Raw genomic sequence first — 25,772 nt, 5'->3', positions numbered from 1 at the left:
AACTATATCTTTATTTATTCTGTACATAAAGGTACACTCAAAATTTCAGTAAAGTATTCTATGTAGAAAATCTTGATTTCAAAAAAATATTTTTTTATTCTTCTAATCAAATAAAAAGGAGTGTCTAAATTCTGTTCAGAGTTTGCAGGTACTGATGGCTTGGAAATCTGTTCACTGAGATGTGCGAGGGTTGGAAGGTAGCAGCAAAAACAACATGCTCTGCAAAATAGCAATAGGAATGCGAATAAAGCCCAGAATCAAGTGAATGAGTTGGCTTATGAACGAGGCTTCGCCATTTCTGTTTACCATCTCCAAGTAGTTCAGTCGGCTTTGAAGATTCAAGTTCTCCACCCTAGAACAAGAATGATTTGCACAGATAACTGGTTCATATCAACAATATACATTGATGGCCAAGCATTGAATGTTTGGCATGGCCTGAGGGGGTCTGTGTTTTCACCGAACCACCATTCACTTTGATCACCATAGCATCAGAAAAGTAAAAAGAAAGCAATGTGAAGTAAACAGAAATACTTTGGGTTCAGCCAATACCAATGTATCAGTAGTGACTGATATCATTCAATTGTATTTTCTTATTTTGAACCTCCTCGATAGTGTAGTGGCTAACACTGTCACCTTGATGGTGTCAGAATGGTGGAGGCCAGGCACGTATCTAGAAATATGTTCAGGGGGAGTCCAAACCAAGTGTCTCAGGAATAATAATAATAATAATGTTTAAATTAAAATAATTATATTAAATTAATACTAATTAAAATCCATAAATTAATGTTATATTATTATTACACAAATAAGTAAAAAGACTATAAGAATAGAGATATAACAGCGCATATTCATTACGTAACTTACCTGTAGTTAAGATCGGAATAATTTACATAAAAGCAAGTGCCCTGGCAATTAAATTAATGTCAAATAGATGAATAATTTAATATTTATCGAATAACAAAAATGATGTTACATGTAGTTGGAGAAAAGTAAGTTTCTGATTAATATTTTATGCATATTATTTTCAGTAGTAGTGCACATAAAACTTCTTTGTAATGTCATTCAAAGAAGCCGTATAATCCCAATATAATCCTTGCCTTCTAAAAAGTTCAGAGAAAATTAATAACCATTGATTATGCAACAAATGCTAATATTTTCATTACTTAATTTTAGTACTTGGTAAGTCTTTGATGAGGCTGGACCCCTCCCCTAAATACGTCCTTCCTATCCTTCAAAGGCATGTGATCCTAATATATTCCTTGTCTTCCAATAAGTTCAGAGGAAGTTATACAACAAAGCCTAAATGAATATATTTTCATTATTTAATTTTAGTACTTGATAAGTCTTTCGGGGGGTGGGGGTCTGGACCCCCTCCCCCTAAATACATCCTTGGTGGAGGCATATTGCACAGTGGGTTCAAGTTCCACGTTGAACTATAGATCCAATTCTGATTAGCCTAGAAGATCTGAAGATAAAATGGAATTGAAACAAACTTTGTTTTCTTATTTTATATTGGTTTCCTGTTACTTTTGTCTAATCACAACAAAGATGAATGATCAATAGATGAAATTGATGAAGGGATATTCACAGGTTTCATATCTCAGCCTAGGCATGAGAGGTAGGAATAAACACCCATGTCTAAGCTGAGACATGAACCAGAGCTTTAGGTGTTGAGAATATCATGGTAACAATATTCAACAGGATGGGTTACAGTTCAATCACTAGTACTGGCAATACTTTCGCGAACTCCAGGTAACCTAGAAATTAACCTATGGCAATCCGAATGGTGTAACAGTAGCACTGTTGCCTTGTAATCAACGGGTCCCAGGTTCAGTACCTGGTGGAGGCACATGGTGATTTGGATCCCATTTTGATCTGTAGGTCCAGTCATAATTAGTCTTTCTGTGCATAAAGTGGACTTAAAATCAATCTGAAATTATACTAGAATCCTCAGAATTTTTATTCTGCAAGAAAAATTTGTTACAAGACTGAAATTTAGCAATAAACGACAGGCAGGTTATTTTGATATACATATTTGCGTAAAGTGAATCTATGGATAATTTAAGTAATGCTGTAATAGATTGACATGATGTAGTTTCAGTGTAAAAGTTAAATACTAATATAAATCTTTAATAAAATGTCCACATGTGTCAAAAAATCAAGTAATCACCAGGGCATGGTGCTTTGGAGGGAAAGCCATTGCTTGGTCAATGTTTTTTTTTTCCTCTTTCATGTATTGAAATTTAGCATGTAGACACTTCAGCTCTGTTGGGCTTTCAATTTATATTGTGAAAATCATTTGTGCGTTGTCTTCCTTGGAAATTCATCACTGTTGGTACCAACTAGTTCCCACCATCACTACTTATTCCATTGAGAAAAAGTTATTTTTTATCAGTGTAAAAAATCAACAAGTGACCAGTATAAATAAGATTATCTTGGGTTATCAATTAGGTGGGTTCCAAGTAGAGACAGGGTAACAACCTTCTCTCATGGAAGCAGGTTACCTCCGACTCATTGTGGGTAGGGATGTAACTATTTCCTTCCCACCACAGGTGACAGTATGGGGATGTGTCTTAGGAAAATAACCACATCGGTAAATCAATATCACCTTTACAAAAGGCTGTGCATTGCTGTTGAGAGGGTCAATGGTTTCTGCATGTTATGGTGCGCTTTTTTACCCCTGTTTGTATTCCAGAACTTTCTTGCTTGTTTCTGCAGTGATGCACGCAACCCAAATGCATTGGCAGCAGTGTTCAGGTGACTGAAAGGCCACAGAGTGCTTATGCTGTGGTTACTTTCTAGATTGTATCAAACTGGAGTAAGCATTTGATTTAAATTGGCTTTTACTCACTAATTTACTATTTATTGTTATTTTTGTATATCTTGTTGGAGGAGGGTTGTCTATAATTTGGGCTCTCGAGGGAAGATTAACCATTTACAAACGACGATCATTTAAAAAAAAAAGTGATTACGTGCACGTAACTGTCTACTTATATAATTGTGGAGGACGAGGTTGCTGTATTCCTTTACAATAGTCTCTGATCAAGTGTAGCACATGTTGCCAAATTTCTGACAATTTCTCACCCTGTCAAGAGAATTGTTTTTCTGTATATCACTGAAGGACCCTCAAAGAACTGCACTATGTCATTGATGGTCTGGAAGCGACATCCTTGTAGAGTATCTTCTAGCTTCCGAAACAAGTCATAATCGCAAGAATTCATGTCTAGTCTATTGGAGGGAGGGGGGGGGGTTTCTTTAGCACTTTCCAATTCCACTGTTCAAGCAGTTGCTCCACTGAATTTGCAAAATGGCGAGTTGTGATGCAGCACAATTCGATGTCTGGCCAGAAGTGTTTTTTCCACCGAATAGCTGGCTGAAGGTAATTCTCCAGGAAGTTACTGTCAAGGTAACTCCTTTTGTTACAAAAAGGAAACTTTAATGTTGCTGGGTGCTAGGTCGGTCCTGGCAAATCAGTATGGCAAAGCACTGAACTACTGTTGGATATTGAAGTGTATCATCATCACAAGCTTGCACAAGTTCTCTGTGGCACCTAACACATTTCTTTCATGTGCAACTTGAATTATGACGAACGCAATTTGTTCTTTTCTTGAGAATATTGTTTAGAACGCACCACTCAACATGGCTACTGTCAGTGCAGTGCTGCCACCACATATCAATCTGTGGAACTAGACATGTTACATGTAGAGGTGGAAAGAAAGTCATTTTCTGAATCCACTATTATTTTTTGCTACCAGTGACAAGCAGTGGAAATATTGGTGAGAAATAACATCTTTTAAAAAAAGGAACCTCGTAGATGTGAAAGGCAAGAGTTAATTGACAACTTCTTGTTAGTTTTAGACATTGCAGAAGGTGACTACTTAATTTTAATTCTCAACGGAACTGGGGAAGAACAAAGATAATTGTTTTTAGAAATCAAACTGTGTGGTCCACCATGCGCTTTTAGAGCTTTTAGAGGAGAGTGATTCTAGATTTAAGAGCTTGGATGCGTTAATGGAACCTCCCATCAACATAATATCAACTGATGAAGTCAGTTTTAAGGTGCTTCTGATGAAAGATGTTTCACTTAATACTACTTACAGGCTGTCTTGAAGGCTCTTCTCTAGCTGTTTATTCTGAACTCTGCTGTTCTTGAGTTCCACATGCATTTTCTGAATTTTATCCTCAAGGCAATTTTCCTCTTCGCATGCCACTTCCTTCATTAGTTTATTCTTCTCTTCCAGCATGATTTTCACTTTCCTAGTAGAAGAAGAAGAATGTAAAATATGTGTGTGTTACAGTTATAAGTTACTGATAAAATAAGTCTCTGTAAGGCGAAGAGTGGCAGTTTTACACCAGGTGTACATGGGAGTTTTCGACTTTTTCCTACGATAGATCAAATCTTCAACATGTCCTCTTTCTGGTCATATCTTTTTCTATGCCATTGGAAGTTGGTTATTCCCAAGAGAAGAAGTAAAATAATACTCCCATAAGCGTAATGCTAAGTTTTCTCACCCTCCTACAACCATCCAGCACACAGATCTCTCTTTCCCCATCTCGCCATGGGGAAAAGTCGATTGGGAGGAGCAGTTTAGGGTCCTTGCATCTGGCTCGACACAAACTGTTCCTCCTGCCCTTAACACTAGAACAGCGAAGGATTTGATACCCCCTAGAACAGCGGAAAGGGGTAATTTTGACCCCTTGTAAGAAATGCATTTAAAAATTCTAATTATTTTAGAATGGGAACATATTTTTAATTTATATTATTTTCTGTGCTTTGTGTATTATAATCAAAGTATTTAGGTGATTTGTGATACATTTTGATTACAAAAATATACATATATAATAGTCAGCAACTGTACACTCCAGAATATGCAACATTTCACCATGAGAAACTGCTACTTCATGCCACATGTTCCATCCCAGTCCAAGAAGACTACCTACAAGACGACGTGTAAATTGTGACAAGTTGGAACATGCTAAAGACAGGATGACACAGGAACCGCAATGTAACACTGATATTGCTGCATGCATAAATGAAAATTTACATGGGCCAAATTTACCCCTCCTGCTGTTCTAGGGGTATAACATGAAATTCACAGAAAAAAATATATTTTGTAGATTTCAATATACCATCTTACAAAGGGCATATAATTATGAAAAGTCACAAAATTTCGAGGGAAAAATAAGAAAAAACAGTTAGTTGTTAAAGAAACCGTGAAGGTAGGGACCATTTTGACTCCTCCTGCTGTTCTAGTGTAAACCCTATTACAACACTTGGTACTAATGTTAGCATCTTTGTTCCTGTTGTTGTCTTTGATCATACTGTTCGACTCTGGAAGACTGTCCAGTGGACAAATCAGAATGCATGCAAATAGAAATATGCATGAAACAATGCTGTAGATTTAAGATCTGTAATTCACTGGTATGCATATTATTGCTACCGTTTTGTATGTTTGGAATAACTGTTACAATTTTTAATAAACCCATTTGGTGTCGAACAAAGTGAAATCTCTCTCTCCATCCACATTCAACTTGTAACTGTCACCCTAATTTGTCAATGAACTCATCCAGTTAGAGCATGCAGGCCAGTGCCATAGTCAGCATTCTAGAGGAGGATGGGCAACTATTTTTTTCAGAGTGGGCAATTTATGTTGGATATATTCACTGGTGTGCATAAATTTGTAAATAAATTTGTTCACCTGCTGAAGAGAAAAGAGATGCTCTCTCAAAGCATGGTGTTAGAAAAAATATAGGTAAAACCATTAGACATTCGTTATTGGATGAACATAAGTATCTTCACTGCAGTGCAATCGGTATAATATATTATATAGAATGAAACGTTATTTAATTTTTAAAATATACGTATATAAAGAAACTCTGTGTGCATATTGGAGAATGGATTAAATCACATCATTTATATACTTCACAAACACAATTTTTTTTTTCTGCAGAATGAATTCAATTAAAACCTAGTAATTGATGTGCACCACAAGGTTACATATAGTGTCAAAATACTTCTGTTTTAAAATAAATGCAATAGCATTCTTACTTCTCAATCTTTTCTTGCTCAGTGAGTACGATCCCATGTTCATCTTGCAGTTTCATGAGTGCCTGGGCATTTTCACTCTTCTCTACCTCCAGGCCTTCTATTTTCTTCTCCAGTTCCTTAGACAATGTTTCCAGCTCCTCCAGTGCTGCTGTTTTCATTGTGACAGTTTCTTCCATCACTTCAACCTGAAAAATATGATGGTAGTCAGTTTGGTGCACTGAAGGAAAGTGAGTCTAGAAGTGGTAAATCAGTCTTGCAGCTTTTATAAGGTTTAAACTACAATATTTATTGTCCTGTCAAAGTCACAGTTAATGTGTGACACTCTTTTTCCCACATGCTATTAACATCCTTCAGTGTGACCAGACAACCTAAGAGGAACTCCTCCATATGCTTTTTACACTGACCAGTTGGGTAAGTAGCGTGACTTCTGAAGGAAAGGCATGCAGAAGTTTTCTTTTTCTGCTTATAGTTCCCCTCCCTCCCGGGTTCGATCCCCGGCCGGTTCAAATCCGGGAACTTTTCTAACGGTGGAAGCGGCCCCGGTGCCTACCCAGCGTCGAATAACATGGGTACCTGGGGGAAACCCTGGGGGGTAAAAGCGGTCAGGGGCGTGATGCTGATCACATCACCCCCACTCACGACCGGATCAAGAAAGTGTGGGGCATTACCCCCACACCCCCTATACGCCTTCATGGCGTGGTGCTAAGCACAGGGGAACACTTTACCTTTTTTTACCCTCCTGCTCACCACTGCAAGTGTTCAAAGTTCATGGTTTCAGGTAGTCCAGTATCGAATCAAGTACTGTAACTTGAATGTATGTTAGAAAAACCAATGTTAGCTAACTGAAGCCTGTTGCACAGAGAATTAGATTTTCTGGTAGAATACCCTTACTATTTGCTGAAGTTGGTGGTAGAGTAGAAACTGATTTTATGAAGTGAAAATTCTTTGTGCATCTGCATATAAGCTATTTGTACAGTGAAATATAATAGGTCTTGCAAAGTGAAAGTCTTCAGTAAAATAAAAGGGATGAACTCTTACGAATAGGAAAGTAAAATATATTTCAGGAATAATAACTTCATACTAATGACAAGTGCTGCATAATGCAGAAAGAACACACAAGGACAAAACAAATCCTGGCTGCGAGTTCAGGTGCCAGAGCCTTCTTTGCTTGAAAGATTGACATCTTCAATGTGTACAGTGGCTAAGCTAATAGTGGGCTAAGTGTCCATTGTCATGTTCAGTCACCCTGTTTCCTGCAATGTGAGGCTGAATATAGAAACAAAAGAGCCAACTAGCAGCATCTACTCTAGTACCAGTGCAATTTTATTCGTTGAAAAATGTAGGATGTAGAGGGCAAAATTATGGATGTGCAATTTGCCCACCATTACCTTTGCCTCCGATTGTACTATGTACTCTTGAACACCTTCTTAAATCTCACCCCCTAATGCCCTTCAAAGTAGAAGAAATGTGCACTTCCCAACTACTTTGGTTAGCTACAATTTGTACTGTTTTGCTGTTAACCTGTACACTGAATATTGGTAACATCCAATCAGAACCCTTAACCGGGCAACCAGTGTCTATCAGACACTGTTGCTTATATTTTTTTGTCACATACTACAAACGATACTTCCTGCGAACATGATATTTTTTAATTTTGTTTGTTTCTCTCTTTTTTCACATTTTACAATATTTGAGTTTGATAAAGAAAGTTGTGTAAAAAATATTTTCCATTTCATTTACGTAAACGGGCAAGCAATGTCTGTCGGACACAGTGTGCAATTGATATGTAAAGAAGTCTACTTGAATATGTATTAACAAATGTTTATAAAAAATAAAGTATTTAATAAGACATCACATAAAAATATTCATGTTGAGGGGAATAAACAACGCGGTTGATAATATAAGACGTAAACGAGTTACTAAAGATATATCCACGAAACTTACTTGTAAATGTTCTATTTATTTCGGTTGCCTCTGCCACCATCCTCTTGGGAACTTGATGGAAGTCAACCTAGCAGTGAAGCATCGAGTTCCCAAGTGGATGGTGGCAGAAGCCACCGAAATTAATAGAACATTTAGTAACTCGTTTACGTCTTATATAAAAATATAGTTAACGCTAAAATAGAAAAAAATGAAAAATATATGAGAAAATAAAACAATTTCCTCACACTACCTTCCGGCCTAATATGTTGCATATACTATTCTGCAAAAATTACAACAACATGCAATTACGATGATGATGATGATGAAGAAGAAGAATTATGGACATAACAATGATGATTAGGTAAAATATAATATTACTCGATTGTTTCCACAGTGATGAAACATAAAAATCTCGCATTAGAAGGGCAAGATCCATTTAAAACAATGCAGTGTCCAACAGACACTGCTTGGCCGGACACGGGTAACCATGTTGTTTTTCGTAATAGTCTGCAGTGAGTGTGAGCTTAACAATGGGCATCCTGAAAGTAAAATAGAATTATCCAGAATTATGAATGCATTAAAGTGTGAGAAGTACATTAAGTACTAAACATGACTGATAAAATGCTTTTGGCTCGTAATTGCCAAATGTTTCTTTATTGTCTGCATTTTACTTTTCCAAATAGCTGAGACATGAAGGAGAATGCATTACCTTGTCAAGAAGAAACTTCTTGTCTTCCCGGACTTTGGTCAGCTTCTGTCGTTCTTTACCTAACTGCTTTTCAAGTGCATCTCGATCTCCTTTTATCAGTCCTATTTCATTCTTCAAGTTTTCACAATTTATCCGGGCCTCAGAAAGTTTGTCTTTGCTTTTCTGCAGTTCTTTATCCACATGCATTTTCACCTGAAAACGTTGTTTAACAGACATAGAGAGAGTTAGTTAATAATGAATTTCTGTAATCAAAAACGATGGATTTCACACACAATTTGAATATGTCTATAGTACATGTAAGTAGAAACCTAACTGGTTGTGTTTATATCCATTGAGCCAAATAGTTAATGTTCTTATTTTTCATTTATTTATTGAGACAGTTCCAAGTACAGAATACAATGGAAATTTTACAGTGAATCAATATAATAAAAGCAACAGAAAATAATATAGAATACAGAGGTAACAAATATAAGTACACGATTGCCTAATTGAGTAGGTTAATGTCTTATTTTGAATGGATGACCATCATACCACATGGAAAGTTATGCAGGGTTGGGCACAAAAAAACAGCCTGCCTCATCTCACTTGGTCTGAAAAGAAACTTTCTACTAAATTAATGTGCTTCAAAAACAAGAAAATGCGCAGATATGGTGGGAGGGGTGGACGTGGCGAGAGGAGTGGAATGGCCAAAAATAGAAGAAATAATAGTTTCAGAATGTCTAACAAGATGAGGCAGACAACCCTGTAGAAAGAGATCATTTCTGAATTTCTAATCTTGACTCGACTAGACACAGTGTGGTTTTATGGACATATGTGCCTGAAAGGGAAAATTACATTGATTTTTTCACTATATAGTAGCGCTAAGCTTTCTGAAGTCTCAGAAAATATGCGAACTACAGGCTTTTCCATAACTTAGCCCAGCGATACTAACTCCACTGTTAACATGCCAGGGTTTCAAATGCTGTGGTGGATCTATACTGTCAGTGATGTGCTGACCATACATCACCTAAACAAAACCAGACATAAGACCTCAAAGGACTAGCTATTTAACTATGGAATTTAGTTGCAATTCAGTTTCTTTAGTCTTTAGCCCCAACCCCTTGATTCAGAAAATATGGTGGAAAATTGCATTCCACTTTATGCACAAAAGATATATTATTTACCTTCTTCATTTCTTCCTTTTCTTGCAATATTTCCTCAATCTTAGTTTTCATCTTATGGAAGTTCATCATAGCATCTGTAACACGACCTTTCTCTGTATCCAGCAATCTTCGCAGCACCATTATTTGAAGTTGCAGCTGTTCAATCTATCAGACAAATTTGCATCAGTATTTTCATTATGCAATTTTATAAGTGAGATTCAACCAATAAGATGTTGACCAATGGTGCCATGTCATTGATTCAACTGGGCAATGTTTCATACCTTCAGAAAATCTCGGAAAATTCCTTATTCTTGTGGTTTTTTTGAAGATATGGTGGTTGTAATGTAGGGACTTTCACAGGCTAAAGTGTGGTGTGCTGACCTCTGTGGCACAGTGGTTCGTACAGCATGCTACAATGCCTGGTGTGGGCATTGGTGTTTTTTGTGTGTGTCCCTTCATCAATTTCATCATATCAATCATCCTCTTGGGATTAGTCAAAAGTTGCAGAAAAGCAATACTAAATGACAAAAATCAAAATCTAAAGTCTGATGCATTACACTTTAACCCTAGAACACTACCGTGTTCCCATCCATGGACGTCTGCAGGATTTTTTCCAGGGAGGGGCAAGGAAGGAATATTTTTCCAAGGGGGGGCAAACATGGCATATTTTTTCCAATAATAGTGTTGTTCCCTCAAAAAACATTGCTTAAATTTGAACTTATCATACTCATGCAATAATTAACACATATTATTGTGGCTGAAATGAAATTATATGTATGAAATATAAACTTTTTGGTAAAAGTGCACCCCTGTGCATAGCACCATGCCTTGAAGGCATATAGGTGGTGTGGGGGTAACGCCACACTTTCTTGATCTGGTCGTGAGTGAGGGTGATGTGATCAGCATCACACCCCTGACTGCCTTTACCCCCCCCCCCCAGGGTTTCCCCCAGGTACCCATGTCATTCGATGCTGGGTGGGTGCCGGGGCTGCTTCCAACGTTAGAAAAGTTCCCGGATTTGAACCAGCCGGGGATCGAACCCGGGACCTTTAGCATGGTAGTCAGACACGTTACCGACTGAGCCACCATGGCCACTATATAATTTTTGGTTGACTTTCATTTTCCAGGGAGGGGGCACGGCCCCCTTCCTTGCCCCCCTTCCAGATGCCCATACATATTACTGTATAACTACCACTACGTACATGCATTGAATTAAACCTTAGTTTATAAAATCAAAGTGACAAATATTTTTTAATATTATTTTGTTTGTTTTCTACATTTTGTAGTTTCTATTCTTTATAAAATATATGAGCATGGCTTTATTAAATATGGAATATATGAAAATTATGTATTAGTTGACAAACTTGTATGTACATTAAGAATTAATTAAAAAAATACACAATGAAAACACATTTTGCAAATAATTATAACATTGTTAAAAAGGAATAAAAAGACACCTTAGAAAAAAAAATAGTGCATTTCTGGAATTATCCACAGTCGGGGCACTTTTTCTTTTGATGCTCACCACAAATTGGCTTCCCACAGGAGCAGTAAATAGTTGTCATTCTCCTTTTCTTGTAGTTTCAGAAACTGCAATACTTTCTGTTCCCTTGTCACATGGCTGTTACTGTACTTGTCTCTTCCTTCCCCAGTACCTTCAAAATTGACTTTCTTAACTCCTGTGACAGTCCTGGATTTATTAGCCTTTGCTCCTGCCAGATTTTGGTCAAGTTCTCATGGAGGTGAAGCATGAACTGAATTCATGAGAATGGTATCTTTTCTGAGTTGCCCTGATTGTTGTAGCAGTTGTGAGTGTGAATAATGTATCCATTGATCGCTGCGATGTTCATCATATTATAGAAAAATGAGAGGGGCCATTGCTTAATTTTTCTTCCAGCATTCATTCCTTGGCACATTTGATCAAAAGCGTCTGCTCCACCCTTTGTAGAATTGTAGGTCAAAATGATTTCGAGTTTCTTACTTTCACTGTTTGATTGTTGCATCTTTGTACATCATTGAAATGAAAGCCACAATTTTGTTTTGTTTGGCAGTTACATCGTTGTGAAACAGGAAGAGACTTGATCCAGTCTTTCTCTCTTGAAAATCTAAATCTTTGAACTCTGGTGGCAGTTCTAGTTTATTTTTCTTTATTGTTCCGACCATTGTTAGTTTTTTTTCTTTGAAAAGTTTTTCAGCAAGTGGAACACTTGTAAACCAATTGTCACAAGTTATGTTCCTGTTTCTTCCAGCAACAGTTTCAACCAATTTTTCCACGTAATGATCTCCAGCTGGGATGCCCTTAGGCACGGAACCCTGCCCTACATATGGTATTGCATTGATCATGTATTTAGTTCCGGAACATATTCTGGGTCGTTGTCGCAATCATAATCACTGATATCATAGTCCTCAACTTCCAAAATATCTTCTTCATTCTCTTCCAGCACCTCTTCTTCTTCACAACTTACCAAAAGTTCGCAAATTTTATCAGTTGTCAGACGTTTTTCAGACATTTTCACTACGCATATTACTACCGGCATGCAAATCTTACGTGAATGCAAATGGCATTATTACTGTATGCACATCAAAGTTACATGCAAGATTTTTCTTCTGTTACTATCGCTACGTATTATTGACGTACAGAGTCCCACATAACGCACAAACTAAAGACATTCACTGCTTCCGTCCTCCTTACCACAGTGCTGCCACGTGCCTGACAGAATGCCTGAGGAATACCATAGGCGGAGGGATAGGTGGGTGTGATGTGGGAGGTAGGGAAGAGAATTGAGCACGAAACATATGTAAATTTTACATAAGGTAGTGTTCTTGGGTTAAGGCACAGAGTAAGGATGGCCAGATCCTGATCTTGAAAATACAAGTTAAGCCAGGGCTCACTTGATATCTCAAACAAGGAAACAATATGTTCATGGCCTAAGTTTGAAGTCCTCGTTAAGCATGCTTCTTTTACTACTATTCTGTGGGACAATATAGTTGCACTATTTACTAGTTGTTGTTCACTAAGTTCACTTATGATTTATTGATAGTTTTATATATTGCAAATAGGGAGGAGGGTATTCATATTCATATAATTTTGTGTGATAAAAGTGAATGTATCTTTCTTACTCTTAAGTGCATTTTTTATTTGTTACATTTAGATGTCTCCAAGAAGGATATGGCTGCTTGGTTAATTACCGGTACATACATAGAAAGGAGTGTCTTTTTGTAGTTTTCGTACATCATGGATTGGTGAGCGTAATGCACTACAAAAGGCAGGTTTGAACCTCTGGATAAGGTATGGGTGTATTGTCCCCTTATCCATTTCATCATTTGTCACCATCATCGTGATTTATCCAAGAGTGTAGAATACTAATACTGCAACAAGGAACAAAGAAATTAACTACATTACATGGATAACTTATTCAAGTTTTTAACTAACAGAATCTTCAGGCTGATACACCATGGTGGATCCAAATGATCTGTCGCAAGATACATCTGCTAGTAAGTGTAGATATACGAGTTATAATCTTGTTGACTATTGCCATTTATATTGTGTATAGTAAAAGTTGCAATATGTAACTTAATAATATTAATAGGATGTTTTTTTCTTTAATTTTCATTTTGATACCTTTTACATAGCTACTAAATTTAAGGGAATTAACAATAAAGTTCCATTGTTAAGAATGATAGAATCTTGCAGCTGCTAGGTAACAAGATAGCATGATTTTAATATTGTTGGACATTGAGGTTATTTTTACTGGCCATAAGTAAGAAAAATATATTATAGTAACAACAGATTCACATGCCTGTTCTGCAATTGTAGGTTTATCTCAGTGCAAATCTCGGCACTGAGTGGTCCGTCATCTGTTTGGAGACCTTGCCAGTTGTCACATGAGTGCTTTCACAAGTAGCAAAAGTAGCTCAAAATAACAGCCTGCTGGCGTTTCCACATCTTGGGAAGAGGGAATGGGAGACAGGGAATGTCCAAGCAAAGATTCGTCAATAGGCTTCCGTGGGTTGTTTATTATGTCTGTGAATGCTTTCTTGTTTTTTAAGTAGTTCCTGAAGCTGAAACGACGCAATGGATGGTTTTGTATTCTTTGGAACGAGGATGTAGTAATATTCTAAGTATGAAGTCTTTATCATTACTTTACTAGTTCCTCTTAATTGCTTTTAGAATTAATTTTTCTTAGCACTGTTGATTTGTCGTGGAATTTTCACTCTTGTATTAAACAGTAGCACTTGCTTACTAACTTTTGTTTCTGCTGGTAGTAGTAGAGGTGAAACGTTCTTCTTCTGTGCATCATATGGCAACACTGTTTCCATAAACCCCACACTGTACTATTAACTGGTGATCACCAATAATGAGAAGTCATGTTGGCTTCTCTTGGCTGAAGGCAACACAGTTAATATCTCAAAAATGTGTACTGATTGTGCTACTTTACTCAATGCATTAGGATTGAAAGAAACTAACCTGCGAACCAAGAAATTCAATATTATTATGAAGAAGTAAATTTTCTTCTCGTCGCTTCCGAAATGCATTAAGTAACAATGCATGGCATATTTTTCGCCCAGCGACCTCCTCTGGGAGCAGCAGTTTTTTCATTATATCAGTCCCCTTCTTCTTCCTAAAAGAAAAATGAAAGAATGAAGGTGTATTTACTGCAAATAACAATTTTGAATGTCGTCAGGCTCTAGCTTTGGTGTGGAGTCTATGACATTTAATATGCATTTGTAAAAAAAAAAATTTTGGTATGGATTAAAGTCTTAGTGGGTAAGATTCAGTCTGATTCTACAGTGCCACCTAACCCTTGTCAGTGTCCTTGCAATGAACAATATAATGATAGTTAATTTATCTCTTGCATATTTACCCATGACTGCAAACTTTTTGTTCACTCCTCCCTGTTGTTCAACGTGTTCAACCATTCATCTCCACACTAAATTATTTTCATGTTGGAGTATTGGAGTCACTCCATAGAATTATTTCCATAATTTTGATTTTGATTTCAGTAATTTTATTTAGGTCATAAAAATATATTCATAATGTTTTTAAAAGGTATTACAAGAGGATGTACAGGGCCCGGCCGAGGAGTTAGACGGTTTTGAAATGTGAATAACACCTAATTTTCAAAGGTACAGAAATGTATTACTACAGAAATACAAATTATGGTATGCCATTTTAAGTTATTGTATGCCAATTGCCATGGCAATTCTTTATGACTTAAAAATGATGTCCAAGTGACTTCCATTTACGTGTACACACATTCGAAGCCTCTCCCAGAAGTTGCGGATGGCACGTTGCAATATTTCACCATCAATGTTTGCAATTTCATCTCTAATTCAGGTCGTCTAATGTGCGAGGTTTATTCACATACACTTTGGATTTGAGGAATCCCCACAGAAAAGAAATCACAGATTGTAAGGTCTGGTGACCAAGGAGGCCAGGGTATGTCACCAAACCGGTTCGGAGTTCACCGTCACACAATCCCCATCTTCATCTTCGAAGAAATACGGGGCCGATGACACCAAACGCTCGATGTTGCACATTCCAGGTCTCCATGCTTACTGGGCTGACAACAGGCCACTAACTTCTCACCGGATCGCCGATTATTGATTTGAATGTATTTCAATTGTTCAAACGGACAGCGCTGACTCAAGATCTTACGTAGGTCATTTAAAAGGAAAGGAAAAAGGCCTTCGAATGTGTATAGAAATAAATTGAAGGCATCATTTTTTTTACACGAACTGTCGTGGTAAATAAAAATGGCATACAATAACCTGTATTTCTGTAGTAATACATTTCTGTACCTTTGAAAATTAAGTGTGTTATTCACATTTCAAAACCATCTAACTCCTCTGCCGGACCCTGTATATTCTTAAACCATTTTAGAATGAAAGATAATAGCATGTTTGCTTACTGTTTTGATGTACCGCTGACTTCCTAGGTGTTTTAATGCTGCTGGCTTGTGGTATTTTCAAAGATTCTGTTCGATTCTTAATGACATTCATTTCTGTAGTTTATATGCCAGTCTAAATTGTATATCCATCCTGATAGCCTGTTTGTACATACATTTGATTTCAAATTAGAAACATCTTAATTACTTTCCAGTTAAAGTCCAATAATAGAACGTATATTATGGTTAGAGCTAGGAATTTTAGGTGCAAAAATTTGCCAATAAAGGTGCAAAAAAGGTGCCAATTTTTGTACAAAAAAGGTGCTAAAATAGGTGCTAAAAATTTATTGTGAGCAGTGCATACATATATGATTCAACATGTCTGGATAAACACATAGAGTATTCTCTGGTTTTAAATTTTAATATAACTAAGCAAAGAAAATTCTCTGATACATTAGAAAGCGACATAAAGGGAAACATGCTTCTTCTTACTTGCTTCAAATTAGTCATCTAGAAAACTGTTAAAATAGATTACATTCAAATTGTCTATGTTCTTCTGAGTGAGGTCACTGAGCAGATACTTGTAAGTTGAAAAATAACATTCAATGTCAAGAGACACAAGTGGTGCGTATTTTGTTTTCAACTGGTAATCCACATCCTTGTTGGTTCAGACTTCTTGAATATCTGAGTTTTTGGCTAAACTTTGTTCTAACTTCTCTTTCCCGACCCCTTGCAGCTCTCGTTGCACATCCATCAAAACAGCCCACTGTGCTGCTTCCTTTTCAGGACACTGCTCCTCCAGTTTTGTGATTGCAGTAGTAAGGAAAGATAAGCCATGTACAATATAGAGATCATCTTGCAATTCCTGTTTAAGTGCAAGTTTTTTTGGCTTTTTCTACAGCTGAGGAATCACTAGGCAAAGCATCTAAAAAAATTCAATATTGTCCATCTAATGAGGATGGGAGAGGGTGGTAGTGGAAGTTTCGTAATTTCTACGTACTTCTGTATTCTAGAAGGAGCCTTTTTCAGTATTTTCTTAATGCTAGAAACAAATTCGTTCACATATGTATATTCATCTTTAAGAGCTTCACAAACTCGATGCAAAGAATGAACAATGCAGGTCACATGTTTTAAGTTAGGATACATATTCTTCAGATTAGAAAATGCAGCTAACATGTAAGAATTAACCACACTCTATCATATTTTACGCCCTCCGGCCACAATACAAAACATGCATCATTGAAACTTTGCATTACACTTGCATTATCTGTTTTGCCAAGAAAATAAGTTTTTAAAAGCATGGGTGTCACTTGATGTCCATTGAGAGGTGCTACTAAAATGTTCAAAACGTACCTGTTTTGCCTATCTGTGGTTTCATCTTGTATGAAATAGACTGGATGGTCAGCTACTACTTGCCTGATCTGCGAGATTTTAGCTTCATAAAGAGGTTGAAGGTAAGATTTTCTTAAGGTGCTCTCATCTGGAACTGACTTCTCAGTATATTTTTGCAAATATGATTTCATGGCAGGATTGTTAAGTTTCGAAAGAGGTATTCCACACGCTATAAATGTCCTTGCTGTCTGAAACTCGAAGATGCAAGCGCCTCACCAATGAATTGCTGTCGCTTCCCAGCTTTACCATCTCGTAGTTCTTTATTCCTGACGTGCTTCCCACTTTGTAGATGCTGCACAACCCGAGTGCGTTGGTGTTTGTCATCAACAGCAATAGAAATATCACAGACATCACACCTCAGAACAGATCCATCACTCTGAATGCCGTCACCGCTAAACTGTTTAACAATGTCCTGCAGTTTCCCAACATTTACTTTATGTTTTGGCATGGTGAATAAGCAAATCCGATGCATCGATCAGTCAATCACAGAGTGCAGTTACCTTGCTTGCTGAGACGGGAGAAGGAAACAGAAACAAAACAGCTTTCCTACAACAATTCGTAAACAATATAGCATAGGACAAAAACAGCACAACTTCTAGGAATTGTAATGCATCATTGTTGGCACTTGGCGTGCTTACTACATTAACGTCCAAGAACTGAAGAAAGCCGATTCATTGTTGTGTGGTATACAAGAATCGCATGCCAAGAAGCCGTGCCTCGAATGTGGGTGGGGTTAAACAGTGTGCGATTTGTATTAAAAAAAATATGATAAAGATTCAAAAAGGGCAAAAAGGTGCAAAATGTTCTGAGATTGTGAAAAAGGTGGAAAAGGTTCTGAGATTGTGTAAAAGGTGCAACCGAAACACCATGAGTAGAGTTCAATACGTGCTTATTTTGGGGATGAGTAACTTTTTTACCCATTTTCACACAAAAAAATTTAAGGTGCAGCACCTAAAATTCCTAGCTCTGATTATGGTTGACAGTTGTAAAATAAATGTAAAGCTGATGAAATACAGAAAAATCATGCACGGTTTGTCTGTGCTGCTCTCCGAAAGTATTGTTCTTTCATAGCTTTTATGTTTGTTAAGAATGATAACTTCTCAAGGTAACGCTCTGTATTGTACCATGCCATGAAGCTTCACAGGCGAGTATGAAAGAAGAGGCCCACAAATATAGACCATACTGGAAATAATGTGACCAGCACTCCAACCACCTTTGCACCATTTTCCCTAAAGTACCCATTGCTTAGAGGCTGGGTATGAATGGTAATTTAGCCTGAGATGTCTGATGCCAGTAATCAAACCCAGGCCTCCAATGTGGCAGTCAGATGCCATACCGACTAGATCACTATGACTCTTACATGTATTTTTCCTTTAACTCAAGTCCAACACCATTTGCTTATGCATGCAAAGTTTTCAGCTTCTGGTAGTTGGATAGACAAACCAAAGTGTCTCACTCAGCCTCCCACCACACCACCTTAAAGTTATCAGATGCTCACGTGAGATTGAGGTGAAAATGGAGTTCAGAGTCTGATACTGTGTGAAACCAGAGGGCGACCTTCAGCTTGGAGGCTGAGACTGCATTAGTCAGATGCTGATGCTGTATGAGGTCGGAGGCTGAGACCATATGAAGCAGAGATAGAACTGGAGTTTGGAAGCTGATACTGTGTGAGGCCAAGACCGAGATGAAGTTCAGAAGCAGATGCTGTGTGAAGCTGGAGGTGCACCTTGAGCTCGGAGGTGAGACTAAGGCCGAGATGGAGTTCGGATGCTGATACTGTGTGTGACTAGAGTTCAACCTTGAGCTGAGATCATGTGTAGCTGAAGCGAAGATGGAGTTCAGAGGCTGATAAAGTGTGACGTCGGAAGTCAACCTTGAGCTCGGTGACTGAGACCTAGTGCGGCCGAAACCAAGATGGAATTCACTGGCTGATACTATGTGTGGCCAGAGTTCAACCTTGAGCTAGGAGACCGAGACCGTGTGAGGCTGATGCCAAGAAGGAGTTTGGCTGCACATACTGTGTGAGGCCAGAGGACGACCATAAAATCAGAGACAGAGGCAAGGATGGAGTTTTGAGGCTGGAGGTCGACCTTGAGCTCGGAGACTGAGACCCAGTGAGGTCAAAGCCAAGAAGGAGTTCAGAGGCTGATAATGTGTGAGGCCAGAGGTTGATCTTGAGCACGGAGACTGAGAACCAGTGAGGCCAAGGCCAAGATGGATTTCAGAGGATGATACTGTGTGAGGCTAGAGGTCAACCTTGAGCTCGGAATCTGAGACCCAGTGAGGCTGAGGCTAAGATGGAGTTCAGAGGCTGATATTGTCTGTGGCTGGAGTTCAAACTTGAGCTAGGAGGCTGAAGCCAGATGGAGTTTGTAGACTCATAATATGTGTTGCCGGAGGTCGACCTTGAGCTTAGAGACTAAGACTCAGTGAGGCCGAGGCCAAGTTTGAGTTCAGAGACTGATACTGTGTGTGCCCAGAGGTCGACTTTTAGCTTGGAGGCTGAAGCTGAGGCTGAGATGGAGTTCAGAGGCTAATACTGTGTATGGCCAGAGTTCAACCTTGAGCAAGGAGGCTGATACTGTGTGAGGCTGAGGCCAAGATGGAGTTCAGCAGCTCATATTGTGTGAGGCTAGAGAACGACCATAAACTCAGAGGCCAGGATGGAGTTTTGAGGCTGATACTCTGTGATGCCAGAGGTCGACCTTGAGCTCGGAGATTGAGACCCATTGAGGCCGAAGCCAAGATGGAGTTCAGAGGCTGATACTGTGTGAGGCTGGAGGTCAACCTTGAGCTCGGAGACTGAAACTTAGTGAGGCTGAGGCCAAGATGGAGATCAGAAGCTGATACTGTGTGTGGCTGGAGGTCGACCCTAAACTCTGAGGCCAAGGCCAGATGGAGTTCAGAGGCTGGAACAGTGTGAGGCGGGAAGTCAACCATGGGCTTGGAGGCTGAAGCTGAGGTCGAGATGGAGTTCAGAGGCTAATACTGTGTGGGGCCAGAGTTCAACCTTGTGCTAGGAGGTTGAGACTGTGTGAGGCTGAGGCCAAGATGGAGTTCGGCGGGTCATACTGTGTGAGACCAGAGGACGCCCATAAAATCAGAGGCAGAGGCAAGGATGGAGTTTTGAGCCTGATACTCTGTGAGGCCGGAGGTCGACCTTGAGCTCGGAGATTGAGACCCAGTGAGGCCGAGGCAAAGATGGAGTTTAGAGGCTGATGCTGTGTGAGACCAGAGGTCGACCTTGAGCTCGGAGACTGAGACCCAGTGAGGCCGGGGACAAAATGGAGTTCAGAGGCTGATACTGTGTGAGGCCAGAGGTCTACCTTGAGCTCGGGGACTTGAGACCCAGTGAGGTCGAGGCCAAGATGGAGTTCAGAGGCTGATACTGTGTGAAGCCCGAGGTCGACCTTGAGCTTGGAGGTTGAGGCCAAGGAGTTCAGAGGCTGATGCTGTGTGAGACCAGAGGTCGACCTTGAGCTCGGAGACTGAGACCCAGTGAGGCCGGGGACAAAATGGAGTTCAGAGGCTGATACTGCGTGAGGCCGGAGGTCGACCTTGAGCTCGGAGACTTGAGACCCAATGAGGTCGAGGCCAAGATGGAGTTCAGAGGCTGATACTGTGTGAGGCAGGAGATCAACCTTGAGCTTGGAGGCCAAGGCCAGATGAAATTCGTAGACTCATAATATGTGTTGCCGGAGGTCGACCTTGACCTCGGAGACTGAGACCAGTGAGGCCGAAGCCAAGTTGGAGTTCAGAGGCTGATACTGCGTGAGGCCGGAGGTCGACCTTGAGTTTGGAGGCTGAAGATGAGGCTAAGATGGAGTTCAGCGGCTAATACTCTGTGTGGCCAGTGTTCAGGCGGCTGAGTCCGTGTGGGCTGAGGCCAAGATGGAGTTCGGCGGCTCATACTGTGTGAGGCCAGAGGACGACCATAAACTCAGAGGCAGAGGCCAGAATGGAGTTTTGAGGCTGATACTCTAAGGCCGGAGTCGACCTTGAGCTCGGAGATTGAAACTCAGAGAGGCCGAAACCAAGAAGGAGTTGAGGGGGTGATACAGTGTGTGGCCTTAGGTCGACCTTGAGCTAGGAGGCGAACAACATATAGCACACTGTCTTATTCGCGCTTTTCGCTATACTATGACAGACAACGTACAGCTTAACCAAGATCCCGCATCTTCGAATCTTTATTCGGGTTTTGGATGTTGAAAATTTAGGTGCACCTTGGATTCGATTCGATGTCGTCTTGGATTCGAGTATATCGTATGTATAAATATACCATATTAATGTAATTTATACTGTAATGTTCTGTTTGTTCAAATGGTAAGTGTAAATGCTACTGGCATGGACGGTAAATATAACAATAATCTGTCGGTATTACGTACATCCTTGCGCCTTAAATTGGAAGTAAATTATTTTCTCGAAAGTTGAAGCAATAATAAAAGTGCGCCTGTTACATTCGATGGTGTCTTTAATTCGAGGAAATTCGGTAATAATGCCCCGGCAAACTCTCGAACTAAAGCGCACGGTCATTTCTTTTCTCTTCTTGCTTCCCCTTCTCCGGTGCCTGTGAGCCTTTCGACTACAGCGCCACAGCGGCATTCTTATTTTGATCAAGCTGTAGTTGATTTTTCTTCTACCTGTTAAACACTTCAAAGGAACCCAAAAAATAAGTAGGTCGTGGGGCACAGAAGGCAAGTGTCCCCTCACTATAAGGGCCAGTATCACTGATAATAACAGTGGTGTATTCGAAATTACTCTTCTGCCGACAGAGTGGTTAGCACTTCGCGCTACTACGCCAGGGGTCCTGGGTTCGAATCCCATCCTGGGCATGGGTGTTTGTTATTGTCCATTCATCAGTCATATCATCACTAATCCCCATCTTCGCGATTAGCCAAAAGTGGCACAAAGGCGAAGCAAAACAACAAATCAATAAATCACTCTTTTATCGCACAGGGTACCGTATATGACAAGTTTCAAAAATAAATTAAAGAAACTATTAGTTAATAAGGAATATTATAGCGTTAGTGAATATCTAGATTGTAAATTATAGAAATTTTGTAATTATATATATTTTTTATATGAACTGTACTGAACCCTCCAAATACCAATGTATATGGTTTACATGGAGTAATAAAATTGAAATTGAGTTAAATGTTACTATTATTTGGGATTTGGGGGGATTTTGTAAAGTTCATTTTTTTTCCATATTGAATTATAGACATTTCTCAGGTGATATGCTTGGGGCTCCGGCTACGGGACGCGCTCAGGTTCGAGTCTCCTAGGGAAAGTGTAACAACTTATCTCCTGAGATTTCGGCCTGTCTATGGGAGGGGTGGCCACCCACCAGCGTGAGGATATTGGGGAGCTACGAATGAGTTGTGTAATCCGGTCATGGAAACCTACAACAACGATTGGGTGTTGGTCGTTCTGACCACATGTCACCCCATAACTGGTTGGATCGTCTCCCACCTCGGCAGGTGGGAATGAGGCCAGCAGTAGGTAGGTAGGACCTGACCCTCGCGGGTTGTTGCGCCACTGGATATGTGTGGTTAAAAGTGGTTTCATTATCATCCATGTAAACAAAAAACACGTGTTGTTTCACAAACAAGCCTAGGAGGTGTATGCTCAGTGGTATATTGAAATGAACTGGCATCGTTAAAATTATGATTAATATAATATCGAGGTCCACTAACATTAAAAGTAAATGCTGTGCCGGTGTGAAAACGTTTTGAGGGTCAGAGCCGGATTAAGACGAAATTCGGCCTGATGCTGCGTACCGTCGAATTTTTCTGTACAACTAACTTTCAAGGTGAAGATTTTACTACCTGTTTCTAGGCGTCCAAAATTGGGGCTGCAAATTTCATTCTAAGATTTATTTTCAGGTTAATATAGCAAAAGAAAACTGTTCAGCTTTCGGAAAATTCTCGTCTGTTTTCATCTGGGCCTATTTCAGGAATGGGCCTAATGCTGCAGCATCAATAGCACCCACCCTAATCTGGCCCTGGTGTCAAGTCCTTCCAATCGGCTTTTCATTGTCCTTTGTTCGATACCCGATGGAGGCACATATAGTTTTGGATTGCAGCTTAAAATGTAAGTCCAGTCCCAATTTTCCTATTTGTGCATAAAGTGAACTTATTTTTAAAAAAACGCAAACCGTATTTATTGAATGTCTGTATATACGTAAGCCTAACCTAATTCTACAAGGGTTGGATAAAAAGTAATGGCAACACTGCTGTCCCGTGAAAGGGGTGAGTCACACCGCCACAAGCGTTTCGTGGCTGATAAGGGAATGTCAGACGAGGAAGTATAGTGAGTGGGAGCGATTATATGTTATTCTGTCAAAAACAGCAGTGCTCTGAAGCAGAGGACGAGAGTGCAAGCGCCCTAACAATATGTTTAGGCAAGAAGAACAACGTCTCTCAGGCAGACGGTCAACGCAGCCTACTTCTGCACCTTCTTGCAACACCACCTTCGTCTCGCATTAAGAAGGAAGCGACGGCACGATGTCCCATCATCCTGTTTGACAATGCAAGGTGTCACACTGCGAACAATATGACGCCGCTCCTGCATAACTGGTAGTGGGAGGTACTGGAACATCCGCCGTATTCACCGGTATGAGACCGTGTGATTACGACCGTTTTGTCAAAATGAAGGAACCACTGGGCGGGAAGCACTACGACACGCGCGAAGCCATCCGTGCTATAGGGCGGTCACTGCGGGACATCGATAGAGATGGACGCGCTGACGGTGTACGACGCCTTCCATACGTGTGACAGAAGGTCGTAGAGATGAGGGGCGATTACTTTGAAGGAATGTATTACGTGCTCCTCTGCCAATACAGTCAAGTACCAATTATACCAGTGTTGCCATTACTTTTTATCCAACCCTTGTATCTTTAAACTGTATCATACAAAAATTACAAAAAATCATGCACTAACTATTTGGGCCATATGACGCCTCCCCTTCCTCCAAGAAAGAATCTTGGCTGCACCATTACGTTGAAGTAAAAGAAAATATTTCTTATTTTTTCTTCCAGTTTTTTTAAATCAGAGATTCGTATCATCCGCGCTTAGTTTCCAGAAGCTACCCTGCCGATACCAAAAAGTGAAGAGGTAGGGTATTTTGGATAAAAGTTAATTTCTTGTACAACTATGGGGAAGTGGGAACTGACTAATTATTGTACGTCCTTCCACCCCTCTGGCATCATCAATACGTTATAATATTTTTGATATATATATATATATATATATATATATATATATATATATATATATATTATAAAACTTAAGGTCCCCAATATTGTATTCGCGAGGAGGGGTCACAGAAAACTGCGCTACTCCACTGAGTTTCTCGTAAGCTACTTGTAGAGAAGAGTGCAAGGTTCTTCTCACACTACAACAATTGAAACACAGGATAATTATATTTTACTTCTACATCGCCCGATGATAAGCCTACGCTTGCCATCTTGTTCACATTTGTCTATACGTAGATGTAGGCAATTGTTCACGCGATAACTCAAATCATTGTTCGGAGTCCAGTTCGGATTAGCTGTTGTCAGAGAAGAAAGTATGTTTCACTTCACCACTGGATATTTGCTCAAATTTCATGACTTACATATTTGATAATTTTCTTACTTTTTTGTGCAAAATTTAAACTCCTATAGGTTAGGTAGCATTCCAATCGTGACTGTACTACGTACATCTAACTATTGTTAGTATACATTCACAGACATAAGGGGAAAATTCAGATTAACTTTGTAAGTGATATGTAAGTTCGTAAATTGAAATTATTTACAAATATTACAATCGTGGATGAAACGTTCTGACATGTCACATTTTATTATCTTATCAGGGGCTCATAAGGGATCAAATGTACTGTAACAAACTTACTGAACTTTGTCTCCTTCCTCTTCATACTTCATGCATAGATTTTCCAGAGACCCATGAATAGTTCGTGGACTATTTCCAATCCCTGAAAACCTTTCACACAAAAATGAAGACTTCACTGTATCGCTCCTTGTCCTTTTTAGATACACATTTGGCGAAGTAAACAGAATCCGGCGATGCAGTAACGGACTTTGCGGTTTTACAACACTTAAGATTTTAGGATGTTTAATGGGTGAAGATTTCCTGAATGCATTATCTCCACACCCAAAAGGAATTAATGATGGAACCGGTTCTTTATCTGTGCAAATAATGGACATGGTGTCGCTCGAAAATTATAATCATAATAAAAAAATCACTGTGGGCACTCAGTTTATCCGTGACGAAATTGTTGTCTAGGTAACAATAATTGTTTTGATTGATCACACCAGATTCATTCGCAGTCTTATTTTTTTTTTAATGGATGCCGGAATGCAGTAGCCCATAAGCTTTGAGCATTGGCGGATTTAGCGGGAGGGTCCACGGGGCACATACCCTTCACAAAAGGGATGACTATGTGTAAAAAGTATAGATGGCATATAACAACGGACAATAAATGTAAGCAATCCTGTTTTTCATTAAAATAATACCTAAAACAGTTTAACACCAATACATAAATAGGGACTAGACACTTAAATAAATCGAATCCGAGACTTGTTGGTTACAAGGCAATAACGTTAACTGATTAATTGATGACACATAGCAAGAGTATTCTAGGTCAAATATTTGCGATGTTTGTGACTG

At 39.3% G+C, this 25,772-nt stretch overlaps 1 protein-coding gene across 2 annotated transcripts; it reads right to left on the bottom strand.

Annotated features, from left to right (window-relative positions):
- LOC145988325 (uncharacterized) lies at window positions 1-25,373 on the bottom strand. 2 transcript variants are annotated; one of them, XM_083123188.1, is made up of 7 exons: window positions 24,996-25,373; window positions 14,292-14,445; window positions 9,845-9,988; window positions 8,682-8,873; window positions 6,050-6,234; window positions 4,099-4,257; window positions 1-352 (listed from the first exon to the last, which is right to left on the bottom strand). In XM_083123188.1, the coding sequence occupies exons 1-7, from the start codon at window positions 25,307-25,309 to the stop codon at window positions 172-174; spliced, it is 1,329 nt and encodes a 442-aa protein (XP_082979314.1). In that variant the 5' UTR covers window positions 25,310-25,373; the 3' UTR covers window positions 1-171. The 2 variants fall into 2 exon arrangements, with proteins under 2 accessions (XP_082979314.1, XP_082979315.1); XM_083123189.1 differs by lacking the exons at window positions 14,292-14,445; window positions 24,996-25,373 and adding an exon at window positions 13,257-13,420.
- Window positions 25,374-25,772: the final 399 nt, after the last annotated feature.

The sequence above is a fragment of the Lepisma saccharinum genome, chromosome 5 (genome assembly GCF_977018435.1).
Source record: "Lepisma saccharinum chromosome 5, izLepSacc3.1, whole genome shotgun sequence".
Lineage (NCBI taxonomy): Eukaryota > Metazoa > Arthropoda > Insecta > Zygentoma > Lepismatidae > Lepisma > Lepisma saccharinum.
Note: the sequence above shows the minus strand (reverse complement) of the source record. Positions and strands in the feature narration are given on the sequence as shown.